Source organism: Zeus faber, assembly GCF_960531495.2.
Source record: "Zeus faber genome assembly, chromosome: 1".
NCBI classification, from domain to species: domain Eukaryota; kingdom Metazoa; phylum Chordata; class Actinopteri; order Zeiformes; family Zeidae; genus Zeus; species Zeus faber.
The window spans coordinates 12,436,500-12,449,793 of record NC_137193.1 but is presented as its reverse complement, the minus strand read 5'-3'; the positions used below and the strand labels follow the sequence as shown (position 1 = coordinate 12,449,793).

General features: G+C 47.1%; 2 protein-coding genes across 4 annotated transcripts in view; one reads left to right on the top strand and one right to left on the bottom strand.

The window, feature by feature from the left end:
* The window catches only part of LOC307235051 (SH2 domain-containing adapter protein E-like), a gene marked incomplete at its 3' end in the record, with an annotated part of 8,156 nt that extends 7,983 nt beyond the window's left edge, over positions 1 to 173 (bottom strand). The window contains exon 1 of the mRNA XM_080007013.1: positions 1 to 173. This exon is cut by the window's left edge and continues 365 nt beyond it. Within this exon, the coding sequence (XP_079863139.1) occupies positions 1 to 100 (100 nt within the window). The 5' untranslated portion in view covers positions 101 to 173.
* Positions 174 to 2,140: 1,967 nt separating this feature from the next.
* On the top strand, positions 2,141 to 6,305 carry pygo2 (pygopus homolog 2). Of its 3 annotated transcripts, none has more exons than XM_080006586.1 (3): positions 2,141 to 2,308; positions 4,127 to 4,176; positions 4,565 to 6,305. In XM_080006586.1, exons 2-3 carry the CDS (start codon positions 4,135 to 4,137, stop codon positions 6,203 to 6,205), a joined length of 1,683 nt encoding a protein of 560 aa, XP_079862712.1. In that variant the 5' UTR covers positions 2,141 to 2,308; positions 4,127 to 4,134; the 3' UTR covers positions 6,206 to 6,305. The 3 variants fall into 3 exon arrangements, with proteins under 3 accessions (XP_079862712.1, XP_079862710.1, XP_079862711.1); XM_080006584.1 differs by lacking the exon at positions 2,141 to 2,308 and adding an exon at positions 2,899 to 3,463; XM_080006585.1 differs by lacking the exon at positions 2,141 to 2,308 and adding an exon at positions 3,866 to 3,985.
* The last annotated feature ends 6,989 nt before the right edge of the window (positions 6,306 to 13,294 follow it).

The window sequence follows — 13,294 nt, the reverse complement described above, 5'->3', positions numbered from 1 at the left end:
CGGATTCGCCGGCGCTCGATTCGGAGGCCGAGCGGATCCTGTCGGTACCGTTCCTCCTCAGGGTGAGGGTGATGGGCAGCTCTTTGAACCACTTTGCCATGGCGTGTGAGATAGTTTGGGAAGGTTTTCAAAGGCCCCTCCCCCCGAAAAATAAAAATAAAAATAAAAATAAAAATAAAAATAAAGTCTTCCCTGGTCCAGAGCCATGCAACTTGTACCTTTCTTTCAGACGCGCTTTTGGAAATCTGTGCGCCAGAAGAATTTCGAATGCCCAGATTGATTTCACGAATCCTTGGTAAAAAAAAAATAAAATAAAAAGACTTAAGGAAACAGAAATATAACACAGTTAAACACAAAGAAACATTTGTCGTTTTCTTTCCGTCCACGGGTGGATTGCTGCCCCTGCGGAGCGGCTTTCGGTCCGACTCCAACCTGGTGTTTTACAATCTGACACCAGAGGCTGGAGCTGAATGGGTGGGTGGATGTAGGTGTGGGTGGGTGTGGGTGGGTCGTGGGTGAGGTGTTTTTTTCTTTGGGGACCAGGAAGGACTGGGAGGGAGGGTGGGGGTGGTGGGTATTCACATGGGGTGGGGTGATGTTCACTGGTGTAGACTAGAATGATCATCGGATTCCCGAAATATGATGAAATATTGGTTAAAAAAAACGTATATTGTTATAAAATATAACAACAACAACAACATTATTATTATTATTATTATTATTATTATTATTATTATTATTATTATCATTATCATTGTTATTATTATTATCATTATCATTGTTATTATTATTATTATTATTATTATTATTATAATAATAATAATAATATTAATAATATTATTAATAATAATAATAATAATAATAATAATAATACATTGACTGTTTCTGGCATAAAGCCCCAGCAGAAAGCCCACAGAAACTCCTCTTTTTATAATTTATGCAGTTCTATTCTCATTTAATCATCTATTCTCATTTTATCACTTATATGATGTGTTTTAAACTTCACTGGGTTTTATACTAGTTTTACAGTTTAAAAACGTCTCCACTGAGTGACGGAGTGCTCGCCGCACACTGGACACGGCCCCCGCCTGGACAATCTCAGTCCGAACCTGTACATTTATAGTAAGAGATACGATGATGTCATAAAGTGTCTTACTGTAAATATCATCTCCTCCATTTTATTTACGGATACTGGCAAGTGAGTCAAGCAAGACCAGCTGAAAGTTTTGCAGTCAAAGTTTTTTTTTTTACCAATATCTGCTCATCTTAAACCACAAGATCCTTGTGACATAGCGGTTTCAACGAGACCTCAACCGCGTTCGTAGGTTCTGCCGAAGCATGTGTTCCAGGTGCTTCGAGCTGGGTTGGACATATTTCGGCCCCGCGTCTGTGATAAAGTTTTTCGAATTTGGTCGGTATTTCGCTAATGTCTGCTGTGTTTGTGGATCGATTTGGGTGGAACTTCCACCACAAAGTTTTTGTGACAACGCGGTTCAAACGAGACGTCACCGTGCTCGTGTGTTACGGCGAAGTTGGTGCTCCAGATAGTTTTGGATGTCAAAATTCCAAGAATATTTCAGAATGGCTGGACCCCTAATTATAATAGTAATAAAAATGATAATAATAATAATAATAATAATAATAATAATAATAATAATAATAAGAAGAAGAAGAAGAAGAATACGAATAATAATAATAATAATAATACTAAATATACAGTAAGTAATAATATAAATTGAGAAAATAAACCGTCACCGTCTGATGAATGGTGATGTGAACATAGTATTGTATGTAAACATTATGTTTTTTATTGAACATATATATATATACATATATATTATGATATCGATCATTTATTGATAATTAGTGCAGATCCAGAGCCACTCTGAAAGTGGTTCATTCTGGACCGCGCCACATATGCAGATTATACAAGTACCACACAGGGTGTGAAGCGATATAGAGGAGAAACCCGTTCAATAGCCAAGTAAAAGTCACACACGGCTGAATAAATTATAGAGTTTAAAAGCCGATGGTTTGGCTATATTTTTAAATAATGACATGCAAATGAAGGGTGTTTCGGGACACCCCCATTTGTGTGTGTAGTTGGAACCTTCCGCGGCTTGTCCCTCTTTGTCCGGTGGCGAAACAAGGCCCTGATCATTATGGCGAAATTTGCGTTTTTGAATGAAAAATAGCGTGAATGGTGGGACGAGACAGCGAGCGCACGTCGTGTGTGGACTGCTTTGCCGGCAATGACCCGCCAGAGAGTCCCGTATTAAAGGACAGCAGAGCAAGCGACGGAGAAAGGGTATAGTTTGCTTCCAAGAGTCTGCGGGCTGCCTGTGCTAGCGGCGGCTAGCAGGCTCACGCCGCCATAGTAAACACTATGAATATATGACAAATCGCCGCTGTCGTAAATGGAGAACGTCTATTATTTTCCCGGGCGTGTCGTGATATTTGAATAACCCCCTTTTACATGCTGTGGTTGTTCGGTGGAACCGTCGGGCTTCCTAGCTACCCGCACTGCACAGCGTGGCTAGCTGGTTAGCCTAACTCGCTAGCGCTACATCTGTTAGTGATCATCCCGGGGAGGGGAGGGAGGGGGGGGGGGCTCCTGCTATTTTGATGAGGTTATATTATAAAGACTCTTTATTTGTCCCCGGGGGGGAAACTGCGGTGTTACAGCAGCACACATGACAACAAGTAGGCGACCGCTGTAAGGGAATAAAAACTACAACAGAGAAAATTGGGCCCCTACAAAACATTGAAAAAGTGGAAAAAAAAGGGTAATTGAATAGCAACAAACAGTAAATAAATAAAGCCCCGTACCAACGATTGGAATGTGTGCATATATATTTACATGTTCTGCATGAGTGCGCAGAGTGGATATGACAAACGTACATCTCGTGGTGCCAAAAAAAGATGTAACCTTAGTGACAGTGGTGTACCGGTACTGTGACTAACCAGCCAGGGAGCAGGCGACCGTCTCCTCCCCGGTGGTGGAGGCTGTCGTGCAGCCAGGTTGAACTTCATCCACACCGCTCTGTAGCCGGCCTCCCCGGAGCTGGCCGTACTGTTATTACTATCATTGTCATTACTATTGAGAAGTCTTTTGAGTTGTTGACCAAATCCCGGCGTGACAGACAGCGTGGGCGAAACATTTGCAGCTGGAAAGTAGAGTTTGCAGACCTGGGCCGGTGAGATTCTTAGGCAAACACACGTTGTTAGCCAACATTGTGATGAATCCCATTTTGGCGTAATCGACCTGAAGGCTGCCTCCCCATCTGCTCGGCTCGTAGCCTTCAAGACTTCGTCATTTTTCCCCTCCCTTTTTCCTTTTTTTTTTTTTTTTTTTTCTTGCATATGAACGGTGATATGCCACTTCACCAACAGTCATATTAGCTAATGGCTACCGAATCGGGGAGACTACTGGCGGGACAAGGTCAAGGAAAACGAGGCAAAGGTAGGAATCGATTTCACCCATCTCCCGATCCGATCGGAACCATCCATTACTGCGCTGCAATGGGCTGCCCTGGTGCCGTTTTAGCGAACCCTCCTCGCCTCCTCCCCATGTGTACACTTCACGACTGTCCCCGGTGGTGGCTGTTTCTCCCAGAGCGGATCTGTGACACGGGTTCATGTCTTTCTTGCTGTCAATGTACCCCCCCCCCCCCCCCACACACACACACCAAAAAAAAAATGTTGTATCCTTGTTTTCATGTCTTTTGTCTTTTCCTGTCTTGCTCCCATTGACCTTACCTCCTTCTGCCTCTGTTTTCGGTCTCTCTCCCCTCTCTCGCCTGGGTCATTTTGGTCTGCCTGGGTCATTTGCGAGCCAAGGCTTCATGCCCTTGGTGGTGGTAACGCCTGGATATCCAACATCTTGTCCTCATGCCAGTCCATGTCCCATCATTGAATCCATCCCAACTGTTGGACTTAACAGAGAGGCCCTAGGTCTAAAGCTGCTCCGCTCTGTCACTAAGGGGTATTGGCCAATTCAAATGTGATGTTTTGATTGAGCGATCGTTGATTTACGAGGTAGATTAACGGTAGAGGTCTTTTTTTATTTGCTGTAGCTAATAGTCTATCTGTCGTTTCCACCCTCCTTTCACATTCTCAATTTCAGCTTCACAGATGAAGAGCCCGGAGAAAAAGAAGAGGAAATCGAACACTCAGGTAAGAATTCACCCGAGCTGAAGGGACGAATGGACCGTTAAACACTTTTTCACTAGCAATACAGACGGGGAATCCTTAACATTTGAGAATCGACTGATACCGAATAACGATCCCAGTTTCCTTAACTGAACAATATTGAATTGGAAGGTAAATTTGGGGTTAGTAGAACATTTTCCTTCAGTGTGGACATCTGATCAAGATTTCAGATATCGTCTTCAATATCTGAAATGCTTTTATTGTTTGTATTGCACGTATTCTCACACCTGTATCAGTATCAGTCCAATCCGATTTTACACATGCGATGCAGTTGTCTTAACAAAGTACACTGCAGCATTGATTTTGTCCAAATGTTGACACTTTTTATTCAACATCTTCTCTTACGTCTTAGGCGGCGGGGTTCTCCCACCTCTCTGAGTTCGCGCCACCTCCCACCCCCATGGTGGACCACCTGGTTGCCTCCAACCCTTTTGACGATGACTTTAGCCCTCCATCTCGACCTAGCGGAGCAGGTGGTGCTCCCTTCCTGCCCAATCCAGGGGCAGGTGGAGTTGGTGGTTATGGAGGCGGAGGCAGGATGGGTGGAGGAATGGGCTTCATGGGAGGACCAGGTGCTGGGCAGCCTGGACGGAGGCCACCTTTTGGTCCTCCATCCAATGCTGGACCACACCATCAACTAGGCTTTGGAGGTATGCCTGGCTTTGGGGGTGGGGGTGGAGGTGGCGGAGGAGCAGGTGGTGGTGGATTTCCCCCTGGAGGCCCCTCTCAGTTCAATATGCCCCCAAACTTCAGCCCACCCATGCACCCTGGACCTGGATTTAACCCTGTGCTGTCACCAGGGGCTATGGGGGGTCCCGGAGGAGGCGGACCCCACCCTCGATTTGGCATGCCTCCTCAGCAGCAGCATGGACAGGGGGGTCACCCCTTCAACAGCCCTCCGTTACCTAGTGGTGGAGGTCCAAGGGGTCCCCCACTTGTCCCCATGAATCCAATGGGAGGTATGCCTCCCGGAATGAACATGATGGGTGGTATGGGCAGTGGTCCGGGAGGAAACATGGTGGGAGGGCTGCCAGGTATGCCCCCTCAAGGACAGTTCCCGCCATCACAAGATGGCCCATATCCTGGCCCAAGTCCACCGGGTCCAGGGAACGAGGAGGGGAAGAACTTTGGAGGAGGTCCTCAATCTGGTCCACAGCAGCAACCACAGCAACAGCCTAATTTGAACCCTCCTCCGAACAACTCTTCGTCCGGGCCCCTTCCAAACTCTGGTCCACCCCAGCCCGGAGGAGGCTTCCCTGGCCACCCTGACGTCCAGCAGGCCAATGCCAATACGCCAGGCCAGCCTCCGTCAGCACCCTCCCAGGCTAATCCCAACTCGTCACCCACTGGTCCCTTGAATGGATCAGGCCAACCCCAGCATCCACCCCCCAATCAGCTTCAGCCACCCAACAATGCCAATGCCTCTAACTCAAACAACTCCTCCCAGCAACAACAACAGCAGCAGCAGCAGCAGCCACAATCCACTCCACCTAATTCTGCCCCTGGCTCCACCCCTTACAATCAGCAGAACAACACTCCGGGTGCCGGTGGTCCCATGGCCAACGCTCCCCCCAATTCAGCCCAGAACAACATGACCAACAACAACGGAGGCAACACCCCAGGCAGCAACCCCAACACGGCTTCCAACGCAACCTCCACCCCAAACACCCAATCTCCCCTACCGTCTGGCCCGACCGCCCCCTCCACCGGACCAGGCTCCGGCCCTGGGAAACTAGGCGGCCCTGGGATGGTGTTTCCTTGTGGCTTCTGCCTTGCAGAGGTGCATGATGATCAGGATGCCATCTTGTGCGAGGCCTCGTGCCAACGCTGGTTCCATCGTGAGTGCACGGGCCTGACGGAGCCTGCGTACGGGCTTCTCACCCGAGAGAGCGCTGCCGTTTGGGCCTGTGACTTCTGCCTCAAGACCAAGGAGATTCAGGCTGTGTATGTCCGCCAGGGACTAGGCCAGCTGGTGGCAGCCAACGAGGGCTAGAGACGAAGGGGAGAGGAGAGGCGGGTAATACCATGTACAGGAAGAAAGGATCGGAGAGAGCGACAAAAGAGACATTATTTGCTCTATTCTAACTGAACGACGTGTGTATCAAAGTGCTATATATATATATATATATATATATATATATATATATATATATATATATATATATATATATATATATATATAGCACTTTTAGTGACTCTAGGCAATTAATTCTGCCCCAGATGCCCATTATAGTCAAATCATATACTGAATGTCAAACTCCCCAAAATTTACCAATATCGATCGTGCCGACCAGCAAAGCACTGACACCAACACACTACCTCACACACGTTGAGACTGACTGGTTAAAAAGCTCCCACGCCGTCAAATGACTTCCTCCACCCCAGAGTGAGTGTGGGCTAAGAGCAGGTGACGAAAAAAGATTGTAATGTTTATTTTTTTTCCCCCACAAGCATGTTGATACGTTGACACTAACTATCCGTGTGTTGTGATTTCAGGGCTACGAGCTCACCCAGTCTCTTGCTTAAAATAAAATTGAGTTGACGATGGCATATTTTGGTGTGAATTACAATCAAATTAAATTGAAAATCGGCTAATAAATCACAATTGCAATATGGCACACACACACACACACACACACTCAAATCCTATGACTTCTCCCCCGTATTCTGTCATTTTGACCAAGTGCTGATTAATCCAAAGGATACCAGTCTGCACCGCTCTCACCTCAACCATTATTACCATAATACATGTAAATACTAAGGCAGAACATTAGTCCAGACTTTGCGGAGAACGAAGATGATCTGAATCTGAAAAGAAATATCTTTGTTCTGACGATTTGATGTTTCTTTTCGACATTGAATCAACCATTTTCTTTTATATATCTCTCCAGAGTACAAGTTAATTGTGAAATCAGTGCTTTTGGGTGGTTTTGCTGTAGCAAATAGTGGCATCCTGTCATATCATTTTTTTTCTTCCTCTTTATTTGAGTTGCATGTGAACCGATGCAGTAATGTCCATTTCTTTGTTTTTGTTTTTCCCTCTGCTGGTCTCTGTAAGAGGCCTCGCAGTTGACCAAATAACTACAGAGTCTGTGTCGCAGTAGAAGGTGTTTATAACTTATCTCCCTTCTCTGTTCCTTTTATTTTTATTTTTTTTTCTTCTTAATCCAATGTCCAAGTTGCCTTTTTGTTCCAGCCGTTCCTCATTTTGTACCGTTATTTGTGCCGTTTGGTGTGCTCTGCTCTGGCGCCCTCTGGTGGAACCAGTGAACCCTGCGAGTAAGGAAGGGAAAGGTACTCAACTCTGAAGTAAAGACAATTGTTTTGGTTTTTTTTGTTTGTTTTTTTTGTTTTTTGTTTTTTTTGTACATGTCCATGTCGGTTTTATTTTTTTTACTTGGTTGCTAATTGTATTAAAATGGGGGTTTATTAACCTGCTGAAAAAGATTTGCTGATGTAACTTCAATATTGCAATCGTGTCTCGATGTTGGAGTTAATCCCTTTGAAATCACATTTATAATATTGACATCATTTAACAGTTTTCCTTTTATTGTCACCTGCAGTGAATCAGTTCCATTTGTTTTCCATTAACCGCTATTTTAAGTGTAGTCAGAGCATTTGAATTTGATAATTACATCAAGATGCAGACAGACCTTTTTTTTTTTTAATCCAACAATGAATTATCATTGGAAATGTATCTGGACATTTACAATACTAGTCTTCCTCAATCCAAAGACATGGCATTCATTTCGCCTCAACCTCTTCTTGTCTCGGCTGCTCCCGTTAGGGGTCGCCACAGCGGATCATCTGCCTCCAATACCTTCTGTTCTCTGCATCTTCCTGCCTGACACCAACCGCCTGCATGTCCTCCCTCACCACATCCATAAACCTTCTCTTTGGTCTCCCTCTTTTCCTCTTGCCTGGAACCTCCATCCTCAGTATCAATCTCCCAATGTAACTCTCATCTCCCCTACACACGTGTCCAAACTATGGAAGTGGAAAGAATACTGCAACGATGCTATATTGGTGAATTGGAATCTTTTTTTGTCGGTGTCACAGCACATCGAGATGCATCGTAAGGCTGCACAGAAACAGCACAGTGCTCCAGATAAATTAACACCAATAACAATTACATTTCCTTAGGTGTGTAAATAATTGATGATTTTTCAGATCAAAGTGAAAGATGAAGCATTTCCAAAGGAATAGGCTAATGGGTTTCACAAAGTACAACACAGCCGATGTCAGGCTTCAGTTATACTGTTGGCTTATATACATGTATGATAAGAGAATTGCCCTATTTGGGTTCCGAACACAAGCGGCGTTTCACACTGTGTTTCCTGCTGTTGCGGTTGCAGAGTCAATGCTGGAAGAATAGATTTGGGGAGCAGCGGTGGAAAGTAGCGCGCTACAATGACTTGTTCCAAGTATCTGCACTGAAGTAGATTTGCTTTCGGAGACATTTGACTTTTACTCCACAACATTTCAATGCAAATTTTACTGTCATACATTTCTAACATAGTTGGGTTGCTTAAGTTATAAATGTATATAAAATTATTATTATTTTTTTTTACACACTTTACACACACACACAGTCTTTTTACACCCTGACTCCACCTGTCATTTTTGTGAATGATTTTAAGGATATGCATGATTTAAAAAAAAAAAGTGCAAATCACTTTGTCTCCCATTATAGCCTCTGCTATATCAGGGCACCGATATGACAGGTATTTTATTATTTTAAGTATATATATCTCAGTGTGGCACCTTTACTACTCGTTATTTTGTGTCGGGGTATTTGTACTTTTGTTTAGGTAAAAGCGCCGAGTGCTCCTTCCCTCCACAGCTGGAAGGAGTATGAATCTACCTTTGAACCCCTGGGTGGAAGGAAGGTGTGAAACCACCTCCCTCCGCGGGGCCGGGATGAAGAGGCCCGCCCCCTTCCTGTCCCGGCCCCGGGATCCGCCAATGGCTGCGGTGCAGAGGGGCGGGAGCAGAGCTGTCTGACGTGCGGGCAACAGGTTGCGCCGCTGCGCGTCCAGGGGGAGAGAGAGACAATCCCCCCTCCGAGCAAAAAAAAAAAAAAACAACATTCTCTCCGCTGTCTCTCCCACTTTAGCGGCAGCAACGTCAGTTTCGTCCCGAAGCGACGACTTACTCCCACGCGGACACGTCACCCGGGACGGAGCCGCGCGGTCCGACCTGGATCGGCCTCAGGTGAAAGGTAAAACCGAGCGCTCTGACGTGCCCACGCACCGGCCACTTTGAAACTGTTTGTTGTTGTTGTTGTTGTTTTGTTGTGACGTCATTAGCAGTGTGAGTATGGAGTGTAGTTGCTGGATGGTCGGGGGGCGGGGGTTCAGTGCGTCCGCATATCAGCCCGCACGGACAGAACACCTGTGGCTGCGGAGAAGCCTCCGCCGCCCGTAAGAGGATCTGACACTTTTGCAAAGAGGATGTGAGCGGGGATGCATGGCGGACGGGATATAAATAGGAGCCTCGTTTCTCCCGGACGCCTTCGCCGCAGCATCCAGTCCGGGGCTCGGTGGCGCACGTAAACAACGCCGGTTTCGAGTCGCGGCGATACTGACTGACCGGCTCGGTGGGTGTGACGCAATTAGCCCATTGTGCTTAAAGTGGTAATCCGTGAGAGCATTTTGTTGAAAGATTCAAATGAAATGAAACCAATCGCATTGATATATATTGAGCCGGCACTTTATCATGAACACCTGGTGAATGTGTTGTGCATGTGCTCCTCGATATGCTGGCTGTCGGTGGAGGGGTTCGCCTCCTTGGCAAAATAATGTCAAATCAAGTTCGTTTATACGGCCCTTTTATCACAACACAGGCCTGACGGGCTTCACAAACCCACATTTCACGTGGAGATCAGGCATCCCATAGTCACAGCCACAGGAGGAGGGCTCCCCTTTCCAGGACGACCTGGGCTGCAGTGGATGCCGAGTGGGCAACATTAATAATATAATATGACAAATCATGGGTTATTGTATTTCTATACTAAGCACTGTTCAAGCTAGACGGCGTGATCGTCTGTTGATGCACCGGTCGGACATTCGCAAGAAGCTGAAAGGCAGCGGCGGTGGATTCGATAAGCCAGCGCATCGACGTGGGCTTCCGTAAACTGTCAATAAAAGAGCAGCGCCGAAAAGTATCCTCGCCACCTCAAGTGACCCGAGAAAAAGAGCCGAATCAATGGAGTTCCGGCGGCTTGTGAAGCAATCCACCCAACATGGCTGAGGTCACGGATTGCCACTTTAAATGTCCTTTTCTGTCAGAACATTTTTTTGTGTGCAGCGCTAAGCTTTACCGACGTCAAAGAGTATGAGTGGAGCTCCTTATTTTCAGCTTCAATTGAACCTCCCCCCAATCTACTGTATGAACGAATGAAGCCGTATCGCAACGTTTGTTAGATCTGCATCCAATGGCCGTTAAATGCAATGCATTTCCTTGTATTTTCATAACAAATTTATTATCTTTACCTCTGACGTCCATCTTAACTTGTGTTTGCATATAACAAAACTCACACGCAGCAGACTATACAGGAGACTGATAAGGGACAACTACTCCAGGGTCTTCTCTATTTTGTTGGGGGTTATATTCAAAACAAACAGAGCCGTGACAGGCCCCACCTCGAAGCGGAGCTCAGGGGCGCACATTTAGGCGAAACAGGTCCCTCTAATGACACATTGTTCACATATCGCAAACCTCACCCGCCCGAGGCAGCTCTCATGAAGGCCTGCCCCAGTGCTCTCCATCGAAAGACATGAGCGGCTCGCAGCCCACCCCGGGAACTGGCCCTGCAGAGGGGAAGCGGTTTACCAAGTCGAGTATTAAACGCCCTTGTCTCGCGTCTAAGGCACGGAAAAGGGCAAAGCCTTCCAGGACACGAAGACGGCGGAAAGAACTGTGTGTCAGGGAAGGGGTGGAGGAGGGCCGTTAAAAAAAAAAAAAAAAAAAAAAAACCCGCAACTGGAAGTGCGGGGAGCGCCGAGAAGACAGGTGAGAGTGACGGAGGAAGGGCTCGTTGGGTGACATTCCTCTGGCTGCCGACAAAGCCATTCCTTGTGTCAAGAGGGTTCGGTGAGCCGCCCGCCGGCCGCCACCGCTCGGTGGCACCGTGTGACACCGTCTGCCGCAGTTTCGGTAACGTCAATTGAACTGTTTCGAAACCCCCCCCCCCCCCGCCCCAGGAGCTGCGCAGTACATCACACACTGGGTGGTGTCCACCGGGTTTCTGGCTGTCTGATCTGTTGGTTTAGTGCATTATTCCGCTTGTCCCGCCTCTGCTGCGGCCTAAAACAAACTGCCGCGCCGGCTGCTGGTTTTACTCGCCGCCTAAGAAAAGTCCCACTGACACACATCTCGCACCAACGCCCCAAAGCGTCGTCTCCCTTGGACCTCAGACCCTTGGGTGATTAATTGCTGCCCCATTTCTCTCTACTTTTACAGTTTGCTCATAATCCCCTTCTCTCCCCAAATAAATGCAAACCACGCGGGATGCTCGCGGAGAATTCCCGGAATTCTGGGAATGTTCTCACCGAGACAAAGGCCGACTTTGACTTGCTAATTCGATCTTGCGTCCTGTCGATGTACTTGATGTTACACTGTAACCGAGAGTAAGTCATTAGTAGTTAGTGTTTAACAGCCCATCATCGGTCAGTTCGCACCAGACGAACCTGCATAAGTACGTGGAATACGCATTAGTTAGTTTTGACTTTAGGTGCCGGAAGTAACTGTAATAATCGGAGTCATCTGGTTTCCCGGCGCTTCTTTTCTAAAAGTTTTTCTTTTTTAGTCCCCAGCCCGTGTCACGTTTCAATCAGAGTGTTATTCGTCTGGCTTTGCTGCTCAGGTCGTTTCCAGTTTCGACTCATTCCATGTGATGTGTGCTAACAGAGCCCCGCCCCCATCCCCCAGCGACAACGATTGGTGGAAAACACACAGGAAGCGAAATAAAGTGAAACGCCCCGTTCACACACATTTTAGCGCCACTCCCACCAGACGTCTGAAAAAAGTCTTATTTGTCAAACTCATAATAATAACAATGTGACAGGTTTTGTGGTTTTTTTTCACACACTTTACGCGCACCCAGTCTTTTTACACCCTGACTCCACCGATCATTTTTGTAAATAATTTGAGGATATGCATGATTAAAAACAATAAAAATACAGAAATCACTAGTAAGTGTTGTCATTGAGTAATTGTACACCTACAGCTCGGAACAAAACAATATGAATTTATGAATCTGAGCGTTTGCGTTCTGCCTTGTGTCCACATTGGTAAACACTCAATTCTAGGTCAGCAGTGTTTGACTTGTAAAGCGTCGGTGCTGCAAGCAAAACCGGAAAAAGGAAAAAGGCAGGTGCACGTGTAAGCAAACACAATGTGCCTGAGTCCTCTGAAGTCTGGAGACCAGCGAGACATTTTGGGGGTGGGATAGGGCGGGAGCGCGCGGGGGGGGGGGGGGGGGCATTCCTAACATAGCCCCTCGTTTTTAATGCTCCAAGGAGCCGGAACAATTGGAGGAGAATCCACCTTCCCGCCGTGCTCCTCGTTTCAGCCACTTTCTCGCTCTGCAGAACCTCCGGGAGACTCGGCTCAGAGTCAATGTTTGCCTCGTTGCTCCGAGTACAGAGAGGATGGAAACACGATACTGTAAACAAAACAACAACTTTCCGTTTGAAACGCAGGCCGCTCCCACCGACACATATTTTCGTGTCACTCTCTTTCTCTCCTTCCCGCTCATCTTCTCTCTCTCTCTCTCTCTCTCTCCCCCTCCTTCCCGCTCCCAAATACAGTCTGAAATAGTTTCGGCCTTAACCCGCACAAAGGGATTCTCAGAGGCGGTGGCATGTTTGGCACAACATCAATGTGTCTTGTGCGGGAGGTGCAGCATCTCCACCCGACGGTGTGCCACGGAGCTACGCCCCCCCCCCCCCCCCCCAGGCAGCGGGGAGCCGCGCGAACCCTTCTCAGACCTCACCCCGGGAGCGGGTGGGCCACCGACGCACGGAAAGACAGAGCAGGGGCTGCAGAGCAAGGGAGGCGAGACGGGCGTTTCACTTGG